The sequence below is a fragment of the Clarias gariepinus genome, chromosome 6 (assembly GCF_024256425.1).
Source record: "Clarias gariepinus isolate MV-2021 ecotype Netherlands chromosome 6, CGAR_prim_01v2, whole genome shotgun sequence".
NCBI lineage: Eukaryota > Metazoa > Chordata > Actinopteri > Siluriformes > Clariidae > Clarias > Clarias gariepinus.
In genome coordinates, this window is record NC_071105.1 from 24,335,489 (window position 1) to 24,359,635 (window position 24,147).

General features: G+C 37.1%; 1 protein-coding gene across 5 annotated transcripts in view; it reads right to left on the reverse strand.

Annotated features, from left to right (window-relative positions):
* The window catches only part of LOC128526544 (synaptotagmin-2), a 55,365-nt gene that overhangs the window by 5,188 nt on the left and 26,030 nt on the right, over nt 1–24,147 (reverse strand). For 2 of the 5 annotated variants that reach the window (XM_053498509.1, XM_053498508.1), the window contains exons 2-8: nt 16,970–17,209; nt 14,778–14,938; nt 12,085–12,216; nt 10,908–11,075; nt 7,372–7,539; nt 6,979–7,096; nt 5,983–6,116 (exon numbers count right to left, since the gene is read on the reverse strand). In XM_053498509.1, the coding sequence (XP_053354484.1) occupies nt 5,983–6,116; nt 6,979–7,096; nt 7,372–7,539; nt 10,908–11,075; nt 12,085–12,216; nt 14,778–14,938; nt 16,970–17,183 (1,095 nt within the window). In that variant the 5' untranslated portion in view covers nt 17,184–17,209. Of the gene's footprint in view, nt 1–5,982; nt 6,117–6,978; nt 7,097–7,371; nt 7,540–10,907; nt 11,076–12,084; nt 12,217–14,777; nt 14,939–16,969; nt 17,210–17,343; nt 17,404–18,269; nt 18,343–24,147 lie in introns of those variants that run through there. The other 3 variants (XM_053498510.1, XM_053498511.1, XM_053498513.1) reach the window with 3 other exon arrangements.

A 24,147-nucleotide genomic window follows, 5' to 3' on the forward strand; every position in this document is an offset into this window, starting at 1 on the left:
CAAGTTTGACTAATGTGGTGCTTCGTATACACATTGTCAAAGCTGAACAATCATACTATTTCATTTCCAGCACTTTGAGTAAAGAAGTGTTGTTGACAAATTTAAGTCAGATGCATATTTTCACATTTTTACAAAATAATATCTGAGGTTTTATTAATATCAACCTGCCAAAGCCCTCTTATAACCACCCTGCAATGTTTCAACCACATTTGTAGTAAGTGAGATGTTTTGATAAATGGTAGTTGCCACAGCACCATGAAAAATTGTTGCGTGGTTGTTTACCGGCTCTCCTTCACTCAGTTTTGCTGCAAGGTGTGAGGACATCAGTATTGTTGTCCAGTGTTTTTCTTATACAGGGATTTGGTTAATAAAATTATATTATAATGCCAAATATCACTGGTGTATTAGTGTAACAGTGCTTTTTTTTCTTTCCTTCTTTTTCTTTGCATACAATTAACTGTACTTGTCAAAATCTAATAATGCTACATACATGCAAGTAAAATTATACAATATTCTACAATTATAATCTATACTCATCAAGTGTTGTCAGACACTAAATTTTGTGATTGTACTTGTTATTATTTGAGATAATCATTATCTATGCATTATCATAACCACTTTTCTTGTGCAGTGACGTGCCGGCACAAGAAAAGTGTTTTTTTTTTGTTGTTGTTGCCTTTTTTGTATAGATATAGATAGTTTAAGTTAACTTAAAAATGTAAATCTGTTATATCTGATGTAAATCTGTAATATCTGAGCTAGTCAGGTAATTAGATCTCTTAGTTAGCTAGGTTTTCAATAAAGTGTGGTGTTAATTTATGTTGTGTTGTTAATTTATGTTGGTCCTGGAGGAACGTTGTTTTGTTTCACTGTGTACTTAACTGTATATGGTTGGAATGACAATAAAAGCCTACTTGACTTGACTTGGACAATGTGGTGTACACTCTAGATGGGGTGCCAACCCATCACAGGGGACAAGCAAACACACACATACACTTATACACCCATACACCCAAGCATAAACTACAGGCAATTGGAAAACATCAATTATCCTACACCTTATGCCTTAGGACTGAAAGAGAAATTCAGAGTATGTAGAAGCAAGATTTGAACCCTCAACCATAGAGGTGCAAGGCAACAGTGATAAGTACTACATCATCCAAAAAGCATCTTGCTTAATCCACTCCAATAAAGAAAACCTTGGACTCTTTTTTTTAATCACTAAGACATCGAGGACTATACACATCCCAATTCCCTCACAAGGTTTGCAAGGTTCACTGTAATTTATAATAGGGCCCTTGATAACAGACACGTAAGTACTTGAATAATGTCACTGAATATCACTCATGAATCCTCTCATCTTTTGCCACAATCTCCACTTCCTGTGGAGAAGTACTGTGTGGCCTTAAGCATGATCACCATGAACGACAACCAGAACACCTCAAGGTCATGTTCACCCTCCCTGTGGTTCTGATCACACACACATTTTTTCAAGTTATCAAGTTTAATTGCACTATACCCTGATCAGCCATAATATTAAAACTACCTAGGGATTAATTGGCATGACTCCACAGGGCCTCTGGGGTGTGCTGTGGTGTCTGGTACTGGGACGCTGGCAGTGGATATGTTGGGCACTGTGGGTTGTGGGGTGGAACCTCCGTGGATAAGATTTGTTTGACCAGTGCATTACATTGGTGTTCAATCAGATAGGGATCTGGGGAGTTTGGAGGCCATGTTAGTGTCCTTGGGCTTTATGCCTGGGTATGGAGGGCTGTTGTGCCCGGGGTGTTCTGTTGCTGTATTAGCTTTTCTGTGGGATCAAAGCTAGCCTGTCCTAGCTTTTGCTTCCCATGGACATGGGTGAGCAGGTACTCAGTTTGTTGTTGTATAAATGCTAATCTGTGTTGTTAGGTTAATTGTCAGTGCTGCTAATGTTATGGCTGAATAGTGTATAAACACAGTCATAGTCATAACAAAGATCTTGCTCGGTAAACATTTATCTGACATTACCAATCCTTTTGTATTGTTTGTTTCCCTGGTTCTTAGACTTTGTTCTGATTTTCGTGCCCCTGATATTCGACTGAACCTCTGCCTGTTTTAGAGAACATCTCTGTCTATTGTTTGTCCCAAGCCTGGATAAAATAGAAGGGTTGCGTCAGGAAGGGCACCCGGCGTAAAACCCGTGCCAAGCTGTTGTGCGGACCAGATATTCCGCTGTGGCGACCCCTGGCCAGGAGCAGCCATAAGACCAACAACAACAATCTGTCTATGATTTTGGATTTGTTCAGCTTTATTATTACAACTTTGTAACTTCGTTTGCATTTACCAGCCTCTTTATGTTTTATTATAATCCTTCCTCTCATCACTGTTACTGCTGTGATGTTAACCTAATACCAAATAAATACTCCATAAACATCTTGCGCAAATTATTCAACTGCCCTAAGTGCTAGAGGAATGTAACTTTCATGTTAATACAAACTGGTACTTGTCAATTTAAAAAATGTCCTTTCATGTTTTAATGTGATCCGGCTTGCTAATTTCCCTGCTCACATTCACACACATTTTATATGCTTCACTGGTTTCTGTCTCTGATTCTGTAATTGAGATTTCGGATCACAAAGTCATTGCTTTTTTTTTTTTTTTTAATTTTCCTATTAGCAAGCCAACCAAGAAAGTTTCTATTTATTACTGCAATATTATGACAGTTTGCTTCTGAGCTCTTCAGGCTGAATTCTGCCTCAGTAATCAAAAGAAATGGCTGCACATCTTGGTCCTTTTGCTATTATTTAAAAAGAATAAAAATTAACCTTCCCCAGATGCAGTTTGTAGTTCAATTGAGTTCAATCACTGTGACACTCTTCTCACCTTCTTTAATGAATTAGCAAATTTTATCAGGGCCTCTATGGAATCTTCCCCTCACACAAAACCAGTGATATGCTGCTTAAAAACCCCTGATAAACTCTTAACAGCATTTTTTCCATTACCGAGCCAAACACCATCTCCGATTTTATCATTCAGCCTAATGCGTCTTCCTGCCTGCTTAATCATGCACCCACTCCTTCCCTTAAGAAGTGTCACTGTCATCTCTACACCCCTATAATCTCATTAACATGTCACTTTATTCAGGATATGTCCCTACTGCTCTTAAAACCGCAATTGTCGAAACCATTCTCGAGAAACCTCATCTTGACCCTGCCTTACTTGAAAGCAATCAATGCATTACCAATCAACCTTTCCTGGTTGAAGTGTGGGAAATGGTTGTGGCCTTATGGTCACTAAATGATAATAATCTTTCTGAAACTATTCAATCTGACTTTCACACAGTACAGAGACTTATTTCTTTTTTTTCTGACTCTGCATCAGTATTCTGGATCGTTATGACCTCTGTGCTGCAATACGTTACATAATGACATTCATTTGCCATCTCTCAGCTGTTCGTGTCATAGACTTAGCACTTGTCTGCTTTTATTAACAAGGATATTTTTGTTACTCATGAATCTGTAAGTTTTACAGTAGCTCATGGTGGTCCCCAGGGATCTGTTTTTGGCTTTTTCCTCATCATTATTTACTTGTTATACTTAGGTGACATTATACAGTCTTGTAATCTGTTTTCAGTTTTTTGCTGATGATACTCAAGCATAGCATTATCCGTCACATCCATATACCATACTGTATATCATACCTCATATATACATTACACAGACATGCAAGATGTGAAAAGACCCCCATTGTATTATGATAATAATAAAGTATGATAATGTCTGCACCAAAATTTGTTGTCATGAATATTGTTTCTTCTAAAGGTGGAAAGATTGTTGATCAATCTGAGGTTGGGCTGACCGTCCTGGGGACATGACCTGAAAAATCTTGTGCTGTTGGGAATAACCCTCTCTTCCCATGTTTACTTAAGCTGTTGCTCCTAAAGCTGCTTAAGAAAAATCTAGAAATTTTATAATAATTATTAATAGCTAAATCTTGCTTGTTTAAAATGTAACAGATTTTGATGCATACATTTCTATCACAGATCTGTGGGTGTCTCTTTACTTCTTGCGTGTCTGTAGCCTCCATACTGTAGCTATGGATGAATCATAGACAGTATAAAAAGAACTGTACAAACCACCTATGACATAACCCATATGTTTTCTGAAGAGTAATTTTGACATATGACTGTGGGAGCTCTGGTTGTCACCATCTGGACAGGAGCCGGCTCCATAAACTGGAAATTGGGCAAACCGAACAAAGTCTGGCTATTGCTTGAAAACATGACTACTGACCTCAGTTACCACAAGCTAGCTAGCTTAGCTAAAATGCTAAGGTGGCTACCATTAATTTATATTCTAACATTACTTTCAATTATATTGAACACCGTTAGACATACCCTACACTTCATCCCGTGAATAAAAATGCTCTGCAAGGTCTACACAGCTGAGAAGTCAAGTTCATCGATTCCAGTCATTTGGCTGGCTAAAGTGATGCACAGCAGGAGGCCAGCGGTCTGACAACTGCAATGCACTTGTCACTCAAATCAGCCATGACCCCCTAATTATGAATAGTTTACAATATAACTTAATGTAATTTGAATGATAAGTTAAATAAAAATCACCCCTGTACATTTGTGATAAATTTGAAATCTAGAAATGAAGTGTTTTTTTTGTGAGAGGATTTAACATGTTGGTCTATGGGGTTTGACTCACTTGTGGAGCTAGCTAAAAGTGGTCATTGGTGGAACTGCATGTTTTGGCACGTCTACGTTTACGTCTACGAAGTTTTTCAGAAGTGCAGGTTGCCCCTTTGGATAAACGCCAATCTTCTAATCTTTTGATAAAAGTGAAGCTTTAATTTAATTGCGAATCCTTAATGTGCAAATATTCAGACATTGCCTTCAACATTGTGAAACCTGGGCATTACCTTTAATAACTCTCCTAGTTTTGACATTTGAGGGCTTGCTAAAATGCTACATAATTTCATTATCACTGGCTTTGAATACTGCAATTCTGTGATTTCTGGTGTCCTTCATCAAACATTCAGCAGCTGACACATTCATACAGCAAAATCTGCTTACATCTCTCCTATAATACACTAAATAATATTACATAGGCTACTGGTTTCAACCAGCATCCTTTTGAAATTCCTGTTCACAACATGCTCAACCTCTCCATCCCTACCCCCAATATATTCACTCTGATTCTAGTGTCTTATTATATTCTGTCTCTGAGCGTATTACCTCTATCTGACCAGGACTGCAAAAAAAAAATCTTATAATGAATAATAAGTGTGGAAGCCATTTTGTAAAATCTGCATAAGAGTTATGTCATCATTATGATTAGGACTATTCATGCTGCAATATTTTGGCAATAGTCTAGACTCCTATTAGACATTTTTTCATCATATATATATATTCCACTTTAAAATGGTCTCTTGCTTTTATGTTGCATCATATTACCTTTGATAGCAAAAAAAAAAAAAAAAATTCTTCCACTGTTTCTTTTTTCAGTCCTCATTTTATTTCTCTGGCTTAAAGGGAAATACTTGTGGTCTAGACATTACAGGAAAAAAAACAATCCCAGACACATCTACTGATGAAAATAAACTTCACAGGCATGAACTACATGCAGGTAATTTGTATAATCTGAATGATGCACCTGGAAAATTAACATAAGCAGTCGTATAACCATACTTTAAGTAAACTGACTTTCTGGATTCAAGATCATTTAGACTCAGCTTTGTTTCCTTTCTTATAATACTTTTAAAATCTTTCCTGGCTCTATATATTTTTTAGCGAGGGGGATGGGGGTCTGTTGGAAAGCATCTCGAGCTTAAAAATGACTCTATATGATTTTCCTCTTCTAATTATTATTATTATTATTATTATTATTTAGTGGAAGGAAAATAATTAAACCTGGAATCTGGAATTCTGTCAGCAAACAATATTTTATACCGCAGATTAACACTCATCTTCTGCAAAGCCTGTAAAGATCATACCTGCATCTGTTCCAGTGGGATCTCAAAGCTGAAGGACTCATTGTAGTATGGGTTCAGTGTATTCTTCTTCACTGTGGTCTTTTTCTTCTTTAGACGCTTACCATTCTGTAGCAGTTGGATCTTCACATATGGATCTGACCAGAGATTTATCCAGAAGTTATTAATAACATGTATTAGATTTTTCAGAACTCAAAGCAAAATACTGTATATAAAATACTGTATATAGTAATGTTTTGTTCAGTTAGGGAAAAAAGCAAAAAAAAAAAAAAAAACACCTGTCTTATTGGAAAGCAATTATGGATTGATTTTATTTAAAAGTATAAAGGTTCATTATTAATTTCACCGGTTAATCAGTAAACTTTAACAGATTTTTAAATAACCTTCCCAACTGTTATTACAAACTGCTCCTACAACAAACTCTAAATGTATAAAAGGTGCTCAAGTCAAACTGAGAATTTTGATTATGCAGAATCACAGAACAGAGTTATGAAAATATATATAACTATAAATTATATAATAAAAACACATCATTATTATATACAATAATGGCCCAAAAAATATTAAATCTCTTTAAGCCAGGTCGGACTGTACAGGGGTGCGGCAATAACTCCCAGCCAAGTTCTAATAGTGTGCAAGTGGTGTTCGTGAATGATTACGTGTACAGTTCCCATAGACAGATGCGTCTCTTCCACAAGTCAGCAAGTTATCCATTGTTTTCAAGGATCATGTGTTCTACTCGCTGAATGTTCATGAGAACGAATGCAGTGGGCTCCAAACATCTTTAGCCGGTTTGTCGTTATGGACATACGGCCTTCTTTAAAATGTGTGCAACATTTACTTAAGTGCTTTAAGATTTCTGTACATGTGCAAATCGTTGTACACCTTCACTGACCAGAAATTTCATCGCAAGTCCTGGTTTGACTTGAACACCAATCATAACATAAGTACTGTCCTTCAGACTAGAATTATTTTTCATTATGAGGCAATATTTCTCACCAGATAGTCCACCCACATCCATTTTCTTCAGGTTTTTGGCCTCCAGAATGCAGACAGTCAGCTTACCAGCAGTAGGGACGTACCGCAGTGAAATGCAGATATCACCAAGCTTCTCTGGCTGTACAGAACAAAGAAAAGGAAATGAGAATATTGCACACACTAGCACTTAAGAAAGGATGAGATTATTGGATGGCTCCTTATCTTTCTGGGCTGTTGGATAATTATAATCACTACATTTCTATGTAAATTTATAATGGTAAATTTAAATGAAATTGAGTCACCAAAAGCAGTAGTAGAGCGTAAGTAATAGCTAGGCTTTTATTTCGATTTCAATGCAAAAATTTCAATTTATGTCAAAACAAGGTCGTAGTGATATATAATCAGAAAGTTCACCTCTTCCTTCTCGGCACTTTCCAGGTCTCTCCATTCCTCAATTGGCTGTCCCAAGTCCACTGTGTTCATAGGCAGCTTGACTTCACCAATGATGTCGTGCTTGGAGAAGCGATCGTAGTCATAAACAGACATAACCAGAGTCTTTCCGCCCAGCTCCTGGTAGGGGACCTAATGAGGAAAATCAGCAAGATACAATACAACATCTGGCTTACAGGATCATTGTAATATATGTCAAATTCCCCAAGAATGTGTAAAAAACATTTACCACATTGCCTAACCTTAACAGCAAAAAAAAAAAAAGAACTTTTAAATTGTAATTTCATTTTCAAACTGTCACACTTCAGGCAATGAGTTATATAAAATAATAAACATTTACTTCTGCATTAGACAGATGCAGTTTTACTATTTGAAAAAATCTGTTTTCTAAGGTCTAAGGTTAAGATGTACAAAATGAAAAAAATTAAAATGCCTTGTCCATGCTTTCCATTAATTTTACTATTGCCAAAAGGATTTAAATGAAGTATAATGCTTTTCCTCAGCTGTCCATGACACTTGTCACCTTGTATGTTAGATAAGCAGGTCAGCAGTATTATGCTATTACTTGCCAATGCTTGATCCTATTGTACACAATTATTTCCCAAGTAAAGTCATAACCATAGAATAAATCTGTAAATGTCAACACATCGTTCTGAAAAACAGGTTTCACGGGTTTCTAGGTCTCTATCTGTCACATTTTCTCATTATCATCAGGTGCACCACAAGGCCATACTTGTGTTTCCTCTCTGTCTTGCTTTCTGTCTTTCATCAATACATGCAAGGCTGGAATGTGTTTTTTTTTATATGTACTCAGCTTTTCTTACTGCCCAACAATGCTTAGAAGATGAAGGGGCTGTTTTTTTCTCATATCGCATATCATTTTTCTCAAAGAAAGGCAGTGAGTTTGAGACGTGCGGCCGACCACCAGAGGCCCTTCTGTTCCCTGTGTAGCTCATTAGTGACTATAGGCAGCAACATCACTTTTGAGCCAAATTGACGAATGCCAGCAGCGATGAAAAAGTCAGAGAACTATATCGGCACAATGGTATTTTTGGATTTGTTTTACCAACAGGATTCTTTTTTTTTTAACTGAACATTAACATTATGCATATACTTGTATAGCATAACCACCTTAATGTAGGTACTCTGCATGCTGATTTATCAATACATTAAAAAATGCATGTTGGCAAAAATGTAATAATTCTGTCTATAATAAACTTTGACACTTTTTACTTTTTGTTTGTTTTGTTGTCCACCAAAATAACGGGAAGGGTATTTTATTACTATTATTAATATTTTTTGTCCTTGCAATGGATGTCTGCCTGGAAAAGTCATCTTAGGAGACAATTTATTATGCAATGGTAATTGCAGTCAGCTTTGCATAAAGCTGTTTAAAACATTGCTAGGTAAGCACTAACACAAATTGAGTAAAAAGACGATAATGAGACTCATGTTAGTGACACCGGCAATGAGACAGAGACTGATGTGGATTAGGGCTGTAACATAACGTAATTTTATTATTCATATTGAGGAGAAAATGTGTTCCAAAGAGATACAAATATGAATAGGAGGTGCAATGTTATTTTTAGAAAGGTTTACACGGCCTTTGGGTAAGATATGTGTATTGGGACTGGGATCCTGTGGGACACAATAAAATCACCTGAGCAGGAGAGAGTCTGTGGTAATTAACATGCAGTACATTAACAGAGCTTATTTGCCCATGCTTAATTACTGCCTGGTCCTGGTCTGGAAAAAAATATCACTAGCGTTTTTCCTAGGGTTTTCCAGTATTTCTGGGGTAATTGTGGTAAGGATACACATCTGAACACAGCTACAGATTAAGAAAAAAAGAACACCCCATAATGCGGGGTGGTATCAAAAGTTTTAAGATCTCTGTTAATAAGAAAATACTTTATTTATCTATGTTTACACACTATTACCTTCACAATAGACCTTTTGCATAGCAATATAGCGCTCCCAGCGTTCCTGCAACTTCTGAAATATATCCTTTTCAAAATGTGTCAAGCACCTTCCGCGATAGCAGACGTGATAACGCACGTGGTCAGAATAGCACCAGCTGCACAGCTCCTGATGTACTCAGGACGATGTCTTTTGGCACATTGACTTATGAAGGTCAGTGCTCCCTGTGACTGTGTGTGAGCAGCCTTGTTTAAGTAATATTGATAAAATGGTAACTTACATGTTTTCAATTCTAACCTTGATTTTTGTAATGTTACTTTCTATGAGTAGATTCAGTTTCCAGTAAGTGTGTCTTTTAGACTTGGACCTTCAGTGAGCTCCACAGCAGTGAGCTTTCTACAAACAAAGTCATGCCATGCAAGTTAACTGTGTATTTCCCAATCATGCATTATATCTATAGATGTGAGGCTGCTGCAGAGAACTAAATCAACACTCTGCCCCTTTTTTCTCCAAGTAAGGACAAAGAATATCTGCATACTCTAGTTGAAATTCATACACATTATTGTAATTAACCCAGTCTTCAGTAAAGTGTATGGCACGCAAGAGAACCTACAGTATAAACAAACAAACAGAATGGTCTAAGTTGGAGTAGTAAAATGTAGGGTGTATTGATTGATTCACAACATCAGTTGCTTTAAGTAACATGTAAGACAGAATTCCACCTTTAAACCTTTAAAGCTGCCTGAGAATAAATCTCCCCTGCTAGCCAATGTTAACTAATAAAAATAGGGAAGGGGTATTGGAATGAAAAATTGTGTACGTGTTATGAGGACAAAGGTGCGCTCGGCTACTAACAAACAGCACTAACAATCTCTCTGATTACAGTCTAATGAAAACGTGAACAAAGAAAAATCACACATTCAGAAGAAACACACAAAGCCTAGATTAAAAAAGACTGGCAAGGGTCCTAAAGAGACAGAAGATGCATCAGAGGAATAGCAATGCTTCTAATACACTAATTCAAGTGACAAGAATTATTATTACTTTAAGAAAAATAAAACCTGCGCTGAAGGCCTTGAAGACCTTAAGGTTTCAGTCTCATAGTCTACAAATGTAGAAGGAACATTTTATTACAGGAAAGACTGTATATTTCGAGAACTGCAATACAGTGGAAAGTGTCAAAATTTGATCATGTGATCCCATGCTGCCACACATACTGTATATCTGTAGAATGTTCATTAGAAGGTGCTCTGGGAAATTCATATCTAATTTTAGCACTCCACACTATACATAGTAAGTATAAAGGCTTTTGTTCTCCTCTACTGTAGGACACTCAGGAGCCTGGGAAGCTCCCCAGGTGGTAAATTCACTGCATTAGCACAGTTCAATAATAGACATGAAGTCATGCACATCTTTTCTTACTCTCTCGTATACGGCAAAATCACATCTTAGATTTCCTATGAATTACAGGTTGTGATTAATATATAGATGTGCAGTGACTTTTTCATCTATATGTTATGATTTTGGAACATAAATGCAGTATAGAATATTATTCATACCAATACAGAAGAAAACAATACCTTGAAAACAAACGTCTCGTTGAACACAGGATTCAGCGTCTTTTTGTGCACCTTGGTGTCAAACTTTTTCTTTTTGTCAGGCAGGAGAAACACTTTAACGTAAGGGTCTGAGGTTCCTCCAGAGTCCATGGAAATCAGGTCAGCACATTGCAAGATCCCCACTGTCAACTGGCAAATAAATCAGTAAGAGGAAAGAAAGCACGAGACTGTTAGATAAAGTTTGAAGAACAGTCTCAGATAAGTTTCCTCATAATACATAATGTTGATACTATTAATACTTTATTAGGAATACCATTACTTCTGGGCATTTATGCAGTTGCCAAAACAGCCAATCATGTGTCAGTAGCATGACAAATAAAAGCATAAAGGTACAGATCATAAAGAGCTTCATTTACTGTTCATGTCAAATATCAAAATAGGGAAAATATGGATGTTTTACATAATTTGACAATGCTCTACGGGCGACAGCCTGACTGCTTTGAGCTGGCTGGAAATACAAAGGTCCTATATATTTTCCTATTTCTTTAGCAATTTAAAGAAATAGGTCTCAGAGGTCCCCAAAGATGTTCCTGTTAATGCTCCATCTGAAATACCTCTGAGATAATAAGTATTTCATACAACAAACTTGCTTTAACTCACTCCTCTTCTAAATGCTCCATTTTAGTGTCTACAGTATGTAAAAGGACTCCTGCTAAACCCACAACCCCACCTGAGAACCACAGAGCTGATCATAAGTCAGGGATGGGTATCTTCTTATACAGGGTCACAACAGGGAAAAAAAATAATTGGCTTGTTTAAGCCCTGGCTAATACAAAAATGAAAGTACAAAAAGCATGGATTTTTTTGTCATATTATTTGTACACAAACCCTGGAGACCCATCTGAATGTCTAAAAAGTGAACCATTGGTTGCATTGATAAACAGCAGTAAATCATCCCAAAATGCAAAAGGTAGATCAGCTATAACAGTATACAGTAAGACCTCATTATTTTCATCAGCAAAGGACAAGAATCATCGGGAACAGTAAACATAAACTTAAAACAAACTGTGAGGATTAGTGATGATTTTTGTCTGTTCTGATGTTTGACTAGAACACTGAATCTCTTGACCAGTATGCGCATGATCTTATGTATTCTTGCAGTGCCGCAGAATCAGTGCATTGATACAGGAAATCACACCTTGTTATCCTGGAAGTCGTAATCCAAAGAATACTGCAGCTTGCCCAGTTTCTCCTGCTCTTTTTCCTCTTCTTCCTTCTCTTCCTCAGTTAAACCTGTTTCTCCGTCTTCATCGTCATCATCCTGTTGTTTCTGCAGGAGGAAGTGCATGAAAATGGAAATGTCAGAGCAGAATTTCAGATACATATGTTTATGCTTCCTGTCTGCAGCATGCCACAAGCTCAGGGTTCCTGTTAGCCTCTCGGTGCAGTAGGGTGTAAGTGTGCTCCTACCAGCCTCTCCTAACAATACGCCTGTCACAGCAGCCTCGTACCAGTGCAGTCATTCAGGGCTGGATGTTGCAAGTGACTTAAGCTCACAATTTCTTTTGGTGACACTTTTAGAAATCACACAGACGTTTATCGCTTTACCCCCCAAAAATAATAATTCACTATGAGTGGAAGCTATTGACACTGAGCTTTTGTGTGTTATAAGCACAGTTGATGTGTTTAGATTTTATTTGTATTACTGGCACTTTAAAACCTGCCTTTAATCCATGTAATGAATCACATAAGACAATGTTTGTTTTATCATTTATCATTGGTAAACCCATCCAATCCTACTTACCATGCTGTAAGATTTTTGTTGTTGTTGTTAATATTTATATATGTTCATGTTCATTATTAAAGATCATTATGTGTTCAAGACCAAATTAAAGATAATAGTCCCAGAAATTGCTGTTCAAACTTGCTGTGTATAATTTAGTCCTGCCTGGCCCATTTTCTCATGAGCATGATCTAATTCACTGATATGCAGTAACACTCACAGGAATAACCAGTGAGCAGAAATATGCTTTATAGTGAAACAGATTCAATTGTGCTATTTCTGGGTCTTAATTTGCTGACTCTTTCTTTCTTTTTCCATCGTTCATACTGTAACCAATCGCAGATAAAAAAACAAAACATGACCAATTTAATGGGGAACATTTATGTTTTTAAATAAATCACTGCATCTTAAATTTGTACATGATTAGTGAAAATTAAAAACTAAATATTTAACTAATTTATTTTAAAAGAATATGTCTATCTATCACACAACTAAATGGATGGACTGCCATCAGAAATTAAAAATCTAACCCCCCACCTTGTTCTAACCACTAAGCCACCATGACATGATATTTAAACAACTAAAAAAATGTATGTCATTATGGACCGTCTATGTTCCCTTTAGTTTGATCTTGTTTGTGGAAATATGAATTCTCTGTTAATTGAAAAGAAGAGAATTATGTTTGCATGTTGCTGTTTATGAGTGCTCCTAGCAGAGTGCCACCAAAAAAATTGTAAGTCTCAAGCCCATTCCTAATGATCTCCCTATAGCAGCAAATTAAAGGGCATAGCATGCTGAAATCTCTCAAATACTGTAATGGTTGTTGCATGTTGTCTACCCCCCTTACCCCGATATTAAAAGAAGTCGTATCAGCCTGTTATTCTGCAACTGTTATGGTTAGATTTATTTTTCTGATACTGTAAAATAGCTATGCCCTTTAACACATGCATTCATTGTAAGTCTTATGGGTTGCCTCTGATTCGAGAATCCATAACCTGTCAGTATTAGTGAGTCATTTCATTCGCATATCATATGTTTAATCCGGTCATTATTGTTCAATTCATATAATCATTTGCATTGTAACTTTCCTGTGTTTTTTTTTCCCCTTTCTTGTCAAGTAGTGACAGAAAAAAACAAGGAATTTACAATGTCTGTTCTGCCAAACCCTGACCAAATCCCACCTGGCTCCTTATTCGAAATAAAGTACACTACATAGGTTTTAGAAAGTATTTGCTATGTCCAAAACCATGTAGTATAAAGTTTTGTACACAGCCAGGCTTCTGCACCTTATATAGTGCACTAAATGCCCAACAGGGAGCCATTTGGTATTCAGCCCCTGCCCAGCATGGCATATGCTAGCACTCGGCGGCCAAAGAGCTGAGCCGTTCGTCCGTTCACCTACCGTAGTGCCGCCAGCCATGAGCGCCACGCAAAGTGGCACGCACATACAAGACACAAAGCGGGAGGGAAGGGAGCAAAGAGAGAGAGGAAGAGGATGAACTCAAGAGACACACCAGGAAGAGAATGAGAGACAGCAGAAAGAGCCACATCAACACCAAGAACACCAGTCTGAGAAAAGACACAGTGCAAAAGGAACTCTGGTTGCGATCCCTAACGATGAGCACTTGACTCAGTTGAATTGCTATCACTTATACAAAAAAAAATCAAGAAAAGCATTTATTAAAACTTTTCATAACACAAAACGTGGCAACAAAGCACAAAGTATTCCTGCTTTGTCAGCGTGTCTTTTCTCATCAGAGAACACAATGAGATACGACACATTACTCACAAACACAGTAAATGAATTCGCAAAATAACATGACTGGATGGTCTTTTTTTTCACACACATCTGTTCTTATTTCCAGATAGAGCTCAGCGTTACTTCTAAATCCTTTTCATTTACATCAGGCTCTTATGCGGGCAGAACCACTGTGCTAGACTGCTCCACTTTTGTACTATTAACTGTAAAACACTAAGAATACATCAATGCAATACAAAAAGCAGGACTTATAAGTAGTTTTCCCTGTAGAGCATATCATACAGAATTTTCAGGCTTATTGTGATCTGTTTGGGGGTTGGATCCATTAAACTTCTTTCATTTTACATACATCTCCACCCTGCATATTCTTCATGTTGAAGCCATCCTTGCCCTTCTTTCCTTTCTTGTTCTTCTTTTTCTTGCAGCAGCACTTCTTGATGATGCAAAAGCAGCAGGTGACGATGAGAAGAGCCGCCACTACGGCGATTGCAATCAGTGCCCAGGGAGGCACTGTAACACAACAACACACCAAAGTAACATGAGAGAGAGGGAGAGATTAATGGTTATAGATTAATACATAAACTACAAAATAAAAAAATACAAAAAAATACAACAACCTTTTCACTAAGCATTACATGACCACTAATTTAAAAATAAGAACTGAAACCTTAATTTGTAATGTTTTTGATGCTGGTATTCTTAGATCCTGACCTATTTGTATTAGCATGAAGATATGTACAGTGGGGGAAATAAGGATCTATAATTTTTATCATAGGTTTATGGTACAGGATAGAGATAGAATATCAACCAAAAATCCAGAAAAAGCGAATGATACAAATGTTATGAATTAAGTTGCATTTTAATGAGGGAAATAAGTATTCGATCCTCAAGCAAAACATGTCTTAGTACTTGGTGGAGAAACCCTTGCTGGAAAGCACAGTGGGAAGATGTTTCTTGTAGTTGTTTACCAGATTTGCACACATCTTGGGATGCATTTTGATCCACTATTCTTTACAGATTTTCTCTAAATGTTTAAGGTTTCTTGCCTGTTGCTTGGCACCGCAAAGTTACAGCTCTCTCTGTGAATTTTCTATTGGATTAAGGTCTAAAGACTGGCTAGACCACTTCATGACCTTAATGTGCTTATTCTTGAGCCACTCCTCAGTTGCCTTGGCAGTATGTTTTGGGTCATTTTCATGCTGGAACCCATCCACGACCCATCTTCAGGACGTTCTCATCCAAAATTTTACAACACATGGCCTTATCCATTGGCCCCTCAATGCTGCAAAGTCAATCTGTACCTTTAGCAGAGAAAACAGCCCCAAAGCGTAATGTTTCCACCTCCGTGCTTGACTGTAGGGACTGTGGTGTTCTTAGTGTCATAGTCAGCATTTTTATTCCCCCCAAAAAAACAAGTCAAGTTGATGACAAAGAGCTCAATTTTGGTCTCATCTGACCACAGCAGTTAATCCCAATTTTGATATTCAATCCATGCAGGCGTATTGTGTTACCAATGGTTTGTTCGGAGACTGTGCTCCCAACTGGTCCCTCATTTTTCTCATGATTATTCTTACTCCAGGAGGTGAAATCTTGCATATAGGGCCATTAATGGTTACTCTGTATTTCTTCCATTTGTAAAAAATCGCTCCAGCAGTTGCCCCCTTCTCACCAAGCTTCTAGCTGATGGTCTTGTAGCCCATTCCAGCCTTGTGCAGGTCTAAAATCTTGTTACTCACTTGCTTTGACAGCTCTTTGGCCTTGCTGATGGTGGTGAGGTTTGAATAGAAGATAGAGATTTTGTGGACAGGTGGCTTTTATACACATACCACATTGTTGTTAGGAGCAACTTCTTAAATTAATATGTGTACCACAAGAGCACATAACCAGTCTGTGAGAGGCAGAATTATTGTTGGTTGGTAAGGAATGAAATACCTATTTTCCCTCATTGAAATGCGACTTAATTCATAGCATTTGTATCATGTGCTTTTTCTGGATTTTTGGTTGATATTCTGTCTCAATCCATAAACCTAAGATAAAAATTATAGACCCTTCATTTCTTTGTAATTGGGCAAACTTAGAAAATCTGTAGGGGAGCAAATACTTATTTCACCCACTGTATCTCAAACAGACTACAAAGTACTTTTGGAAGTTGCTCTGAATCAGGGCATCTTCCAAATGATGTAAATGTATGTATAAATAGAACTATTATATATAATAATAAAGAACCCATGCTAATCATATGAACACAAGCAAATACTTCAGTTATAGAACACTGAGCAATAAGGATATGCAGTATGTAACACCACGTATCGCCTACTTACAATGCCTTCCCAACCTTGCAGCTTTCACAGTGGACAGCTAGATGTAAACTGAGTATGTGATGATGTTGATGATGATGATAAATTTCATCTCATATGATTGTATTTTGGATAAGAGCCAGTTTGGTCAGCACATTGGATCCAGGTAGCATGTTCACTTAATTGAAAGATAAGGTGTTGCACAACTCAGCACAAAAGCAACAAAAACACTTGATAAACTTACATGGGATTGTCTCGATCTCATTAAGGAATTTGTTCCTGATCGTCTCAAATAGCTCATCCACGGAAGAGCCTCCAGACTTTGTGGAGTTATCTGCTGCAGTGGATAGAGCAGGGCCAGGGGCCATGGTCATGGTGCTGGGTGGGTTTGTTCCCAAACCTGTGGGCTCAGGACCCACCATGGCTTCTGGTTTCTTCTTGAAGAGGTTCCACTTCATGATCCCCAGCTAGGCACTCAGTGTTCCTGTAAGAGAACACAAACTCATTAAAGATAGAAGATAGAAGATTTTCTATCCCTGAGATAGAAAAGACTCAATGTTTTCCTGTACAAAAAATGGCTGACTTGTAAGAATCTACATAGTATATTAACACTTCTACCTGCTGCTGTAGGTAGGAAGCCGACTTCCGGGGGGCAGTTTAGATTTATAGTAAGACACTTAAATCAGTACTACTAAGAATGTAGAAAGAAATATATACCTTTATGATCTTTCAACAGTGGTGCTTTAAGGTTACAACAAATAAATGTGAAGCCTGCATGTAAACAACAATATAAGAGAAACAGGTGCAGCTAAGGAGTTTTGGACTATGTGTGTGAAAGCAGGTACGAAAGACCAACGACAGCGAAGCGGTGCTGTGGAAAACCACAGAGAGGCATAACAGGATCAGGCTTTCCAACCACAAATGGCAAGAGACATTTGTCTTAAAAGGGCTTGTCTTGTTTAGTAGCTGTGCATTATTAATTTACTATTGCAAGATTGAAGATTTTCATCCAGTAATCTGATCTGAAGAGATTCATATGACAATGTCAAAGACTGAAGTAGAAGGTAGTGTTTTCCATTTTTCAGATTTATATCTTAAACTTTCGTAGGCTTCGTATGCGTAGAGGATGTTGAATGGATTAATTTGGGTGAAAACATACTTCTCTATTTATTTTTGTGTGATGCTGTGACAAGTCTGGCTGGACAGACATACAGATTTACAGACAGACAGACAGACAGACAGAAAATTTCCTGAGAACGGTTTCAGGTCCACCAATGTATGAAAAGTAAAGATCTCATTGAAAGAGCAACTTCTAAACAATGTACAGACATAAACTTTTTATTTATATAGATTATAATTATTATGTACCAACAACCAGTGTAAGTATATCAAGGAGGGTTTGGTACCGCTACTATTACTGATTTTCTGTTTCGAGTTGTCTCAAGTGTACTACTACAAATACTACAATGTAAAATATATTTTTTTTATTATTATTTATTTTTGGTAGTTGCAATCAATAAACCACAGAACCTGAATTCACTTACCTTGATTAAATGGCAAAAGAAAAAGTACAAATATAATCACAGCTGTGAAAGCAACTGTTCTCTAGTAATCCCAAACTGACAATAAATACAGCTCTTCTTTGCACAAATCGAAATGTTCTTTTTCTAAGAAAAAAAAAAGGGGGGGGGACCGCCTTCAGGGCAGTACAAGTGGGCTTTATCACCCGTTATCACCCCACTTGAGGACAAATATTAAACACGAACCCTCTACATGGTCTAATGACAAAAAACTTGCCTAAAAAAAACAGCAATTAAGAATGGATTTAAATGTGGGAAACTACACCAAAACTCACCGTATTAAGTTCAGAAATGTATTTCATAAGCATATTCGATAAAGACAAACGTTCTCGGGTCAAAGCATATAAAGTGGAAACCTCGGTTCACGAACATAAATCGTTCCTAAGTTCTGTTCGTAACCTGATGTGACATGTAAATAGAATCAATCTGTTCTCTGTCACTATGAACTATACTTCATTATTAATTATTTTGCTTATGTCACAAAATATAAAACAACGTATAAAAAAGCCTTACAAGGATACAAAAATAATACAGCACTAAATATAACTATAAAAAGTACAGGAGAGAGCAAACACTTCATTTTTACATGTATTGTTTGTGCACCTTCCTTAGGGAGACTCACTGATGTGAAGGAATGGAGGAGAGGAATATGGTTGGGGAGGAGGTTAGTATATGGAAGGAATAACACGGGGTAATTCTCCTTCAGGGGTTTTCTCTCATTTTTGTTTCTTGGCCTCTGGTTCATATGGGGCAGCTGTTTTCACTAAACATGTATCCAGAAAGATAACTTTTTTATGCACTGCACAAAAAAGACACCGTATCATCGTTTATAAGGTGTAGCACTCAGGTGTTTGCCACAGCTTTGTTTGGATGATACTTCTCAGCAAAGACTTGGATGTCCCTGCACTGTGCACAAGAGTGGATACACTCATGACACACTTATCCCTTTGTTTAGCTCATAGGGGCAGCTTGAGGTGGCGGTTTTGGGGCGTGTTCCGAGGTGAAGTTCGCAAACATAGAGAACTTTTAGGTAAATTTCTGGTCGTCAAACGATTTGGTCACACTCGGGGGCGTTCGTGAACCAAGGTTCTGCTGTAATATAATTTTCTCATGAGTGAGAGTGCTTCACAGTGATTTTCTCATGGGTGAGGATAAGAGTATATTTAATAAATGCCAAATTTTTTAATTAATTTAATAATATTTCCAATTGTGAATAATTACAATATTATTCACAAAATTATATTTATTAATCACAACATCTGCAGGCATACCATTTTTTTTTACCATAGACGGTAAAAGATCTATCTGTTATTCTTCTTAACTTTCCATTAGCCCGTAAAGAAATATATATTTAAATAATATTACTTGTAATACTAATCTCAGTACTTATTTTAAAAGCTGTTTGTGTATTTTTGTCTTGTAGCGAAAACATAAAACAACACTACGCTAATTGTGCTAGCATTTCTATACGATTTGTAACGTTATGTTAGCATAATGCTTAGCAACAATGCACTAAACGCTAGCTAATTTTAGCTGCTAGTGAATGTTAAATGCACTTGTTAGCTTCTATTTTTCAGTTGCAACTCTATTATTTATATGGTTCATAACCATATTCAGGTTGATCAAAAAGAGAAAGAATTGGTACTGTTATTATTTCAGGTTTATAGTGATGTCTTCAATAGACATCCGAAACGAAGGAACAGCTTCCTGGGTGGGTACTGAAGAGACTTATTAGCTATGTGTCAGACTAGGACCAGTCTACCTCATATTTTTTTTTTTTAATGATCGTAGTGCTAAATAGGTTTTTTTTTTTTTTTTTTTTAAGTTACAATTTTGTGTATCTTTTGTTATTATTAAACATTTTGTCAGATGTTGGGGGAAAAAACAAGCCTAAAAAAAAAGTATTGTCAAGTCTTGGCCATCGGCTGAGCAGAGAGTTCTAGGAGCAGAGTGTTCCATTAAATAAATTGAACATGAATCTTAAGCATCAGCTGACATCCAGACACTATAAATTGTGAGTTGACGATGCAAAGTCTCCTTCCCAATACCTCCATCAGATTCTTACACAGCTTTATACATTTATATTAACATAAAGCAAAGTATACTAAACACTTTGTACAGAACTTTGTTTATAAAAACTAAACAAATTGCAATGTTACGGGCTGACATAATTGAATAAGTGTGTTATTACTACATTGCCAAGGGCTAAATACTAATGAGTCACTCTTTGTTAGACTTATCTTTAAAAAGCTTAATTTATTTATGTAAAAATTTAAGAGAGGCTGATGCATATGAAGCGGTACAAATCAGATCTGGACACAGGATATTGAACATTACCAGTCACCAAAGAAGCTCAACTAAGTATAAAAACCACAAGGAGGTTAAAAAACAAGATGAAAAACTAGGAGTGTGAAAGAGGTATATTTCTTCTTTTTTTCAGGAGCAGTTGGTGTATTTGGTAAACTCTCTTTACTACACTTTACTGACTTTTGCACTACACTGTCCCTCGAGCTCGTGATATGCCAGGTAGCGAGTGAGAGAATGAACTTTGCTGTGTTATATAAAGCTGACGAAAGATAATAAAAAAACAGTGCCCTCTGAGAGAGTGTATGTGTTACATTCTAAATGGCTACTATTGATCCAGCATGATTACTATTGATATGGTCTTGAGCCAGAAGAGGAATAACATGAGATCATTACTCAGGACATGCAAAGTGCACAGTGCATAAGCTTCCATTTTAAATTGCAACTTGTTTTTAAATTGCAACAACAAAACTATTGTCATTTATCATAATTATGAGGCTGCTTATTTCTCTGTATTCTAAAAGAGGATTCTAAGCATTCTGGAAGCTGGTTCCTTAAGCATCCTTAAGGAATATGGATTCTGCTAATCCTCCACCCCTTAACTGTTATCCACTGCCTATTCTCCACTGTTCCAGAGCATATTTGCCATGTTAGACTGACATTTGCTCACTATAGCTGAAGTATTGATTGACAACATCCTATCGTTTTTTTTTCCATTCTGCCTGCACAGGGAATATGATGAGTCTGCCCTTTTCACTCTTACAACCTATCAGCCACTACAGACTCTTATTAGAATGCTTCCCACTAGACTTGGACTTGGTATTTTAAAGTGTTCCTGACAGACCAGGGCCTTGGCTTTTGTCTATTGCCCTTGCATGGACTAAAATGATGGAAATGTATGGTAGGCAGGTATGCTATATCTATGCAAAAATAAAAGTGCTTTCCCACCAACTAACACACTAGAACCTAATACATAACAGATACAAAAGCACCATTCCTCTTAAACTTGTCACCAGAAATACTGAAAAGCTGAGCTCGGATCTGTACTCTAAACAATCTGTGTACAGCATATGTAGCTTTCACTTGGTTTCTCAATCTCCCTCAGAGAGACAGGGAGATGAAGAAGTGATTTGTCTGAGTTTAGGAGACAGGCAATTTCGCAGCAACGGATAAATGATCAAGCAAGACAATTGGAAAGAAGCGATCCATGTGGCTGCCAAACTCACTGGCGTTAACCCTGACATCTCTAGATAGGAGATACACATTCACTGCCTTATATTTGTCTGAATTATGACAATCAACATGTACAAGCAATCTGAAATAGAAAAGTATTTGATTATTTAAACTAAAATTAATGGCTCTATTTACTATATACAGAATAATGTACTAAACTAAAGGTTCATTTTTTTTTTATCAAAGATGTATGGTCTGTTAGAACAACTGGAATATTTAATATCTCCTTAGTTGATATAGTACACACAGTGCAACTTTCAAATGTCTAATACCTTTTTTAATCAAGCCTTTAAGCAGTAACAGCTGATTGAGCAAAGTGGCAGCCGGCCAAAAGAAAAAAAAAAGCTTCACAAGGGGTAAATTATAATATGTGAAAACTATATTAGACAACGAACTGTAGTTAGCTATATGTAGAGTCTTCTGAACCTCTACACTGCATCCTCCCTGCAGCACAATTTGCAGAACTAAATTACAACTACTGTAGATCTAAAGCCTACAACATATTATTGAATACAACCTACAACATTTTATAATGAAGCTGAATGTCTAAACCTTGCTTAGGAACCACTTAAGAACAGACTTGGAAACTCATAAAATGCCCTGCCAACTGGTCAGTCTCAGTCTTGGGTACTTGAGCACTACATACTGTACATGGATCAATTAATTGAAAAACTTCAAATCACTCAGTGGAATCAGATGAATGCTTCTTTTAAAATGGCTGTCGGAAAAAAAAAACTGGAATGTGTGGGACATGGAGTTCTGATTGAGAAATACTGTCCTATCCAAAATGAAAACAAGTACATAACACAATTGTGCTGATGTCCCTTTCTCCTCTGAAAGAAAAAAAATGAGCAGAGGGTATGAAGCCAAAGTTGGCAACAATAAAATAAGGACAGGTTTCAAGACAGAATTCTTAAACACAAGGCCACCATAGACCAAATAGAGAAAGGACATACTGTACCTAATTACCTTCCTGGCTTGCAGCGATGCTGTGGTCATTCAAAGTCAAATGTGTTTAATCTAGCTCTAGCCTCTTCTTCTGTCAAAACCTGACTGATATTACACTATACAGTAGACATTCTTTTAAACTTGCGGTCATACGAAAATGTCATATAATGAGAAGATATTAAAATGCATAATGTATTCTGTTTTGAAAACAACATATTGCACTCTGGATGTTCTACGTTCCTGTAACACAGAGACCATCTGGAAGAGGAAGGATTTCCCCTCAGTCTGTTCCTCTGATCTATTGATGAAAAAAAATCTCTAGAACAAACACCACAGTATATTGCCAAAAGTTTGGACACCTGCTAGTCAGGCTTACATAGCCTATGTGTTTGTTTCAGACTCTGGCTGCAAAGCACATAATTGTATAGGATGCCTTTGTATGACAGAAGATTAAAATTGTCCTTCACTGGAATCAAGTGATCCAAACATGTTACAGCATGACAGTGCCCCCGTGCTCAAAGTGAGCTCTATAAAGAAGTAATCCACCAAGGTAGGACAGGAAGAACTTGAGTAGTCAGAACACCACTGAACACATTTGGGATGAACAGTAATGATTCTCCTCTGGCTGACAGGGCAAATGACCTGAATGGACAAATCACCACAGCCATATCCCACAAATTTAAATGAAAGCTTTCTAAGGGGGGTTTAGGCTTATTGAAGGTTATTATACCACCAACAGTGGACTAATTCTGAAATGGGATGTTCAGTAGTCAAATAGGATCAGGTGTCTATATGGAGTGCTGTACAAAAGTCTTGAGCCCCACACCCCATTTCTCTATATATTTAACTTCCAAAGTGCCAGAACGTCTTGTATTACTAGGTAATATCGAGGAATAATTCTCCAAGCTTCCTACTGAATCTTGTTTTTCGCTCTCACTTTCAGTCCAGTCCCTGTACTTGACCGGTTTCAGAGAAATGTTTTTTGTTGGTTGAGCCACACAATGACGTACTAATCATTTAACCACAAACCAATGGCATGAATCAGTGAGGTGTTGATGATGGAAGATGATCAGGCTGGTGATTTATCCAATTTTCATCAATTTCTTGTGTTGTTACAATATTTTGTTCCCGAGCACCCAGGTTGTTTAGAGGATGTGTGGTTATAAATAAAAGTTGCCCTTGAGCCTTATTTATGCTTTACTATTGGGAATAAATATTGGCAGATTTTGCAAGCATTACATTTTGAAAAAGCAGTGTCAGTCTAGTGCTTACTTGATGCCTGATATCTTTTGCATACATTTATGGCCATGAGCTTCAGAATTATACAGATTGAAATCTGGATCTCTGCACTTGCGTT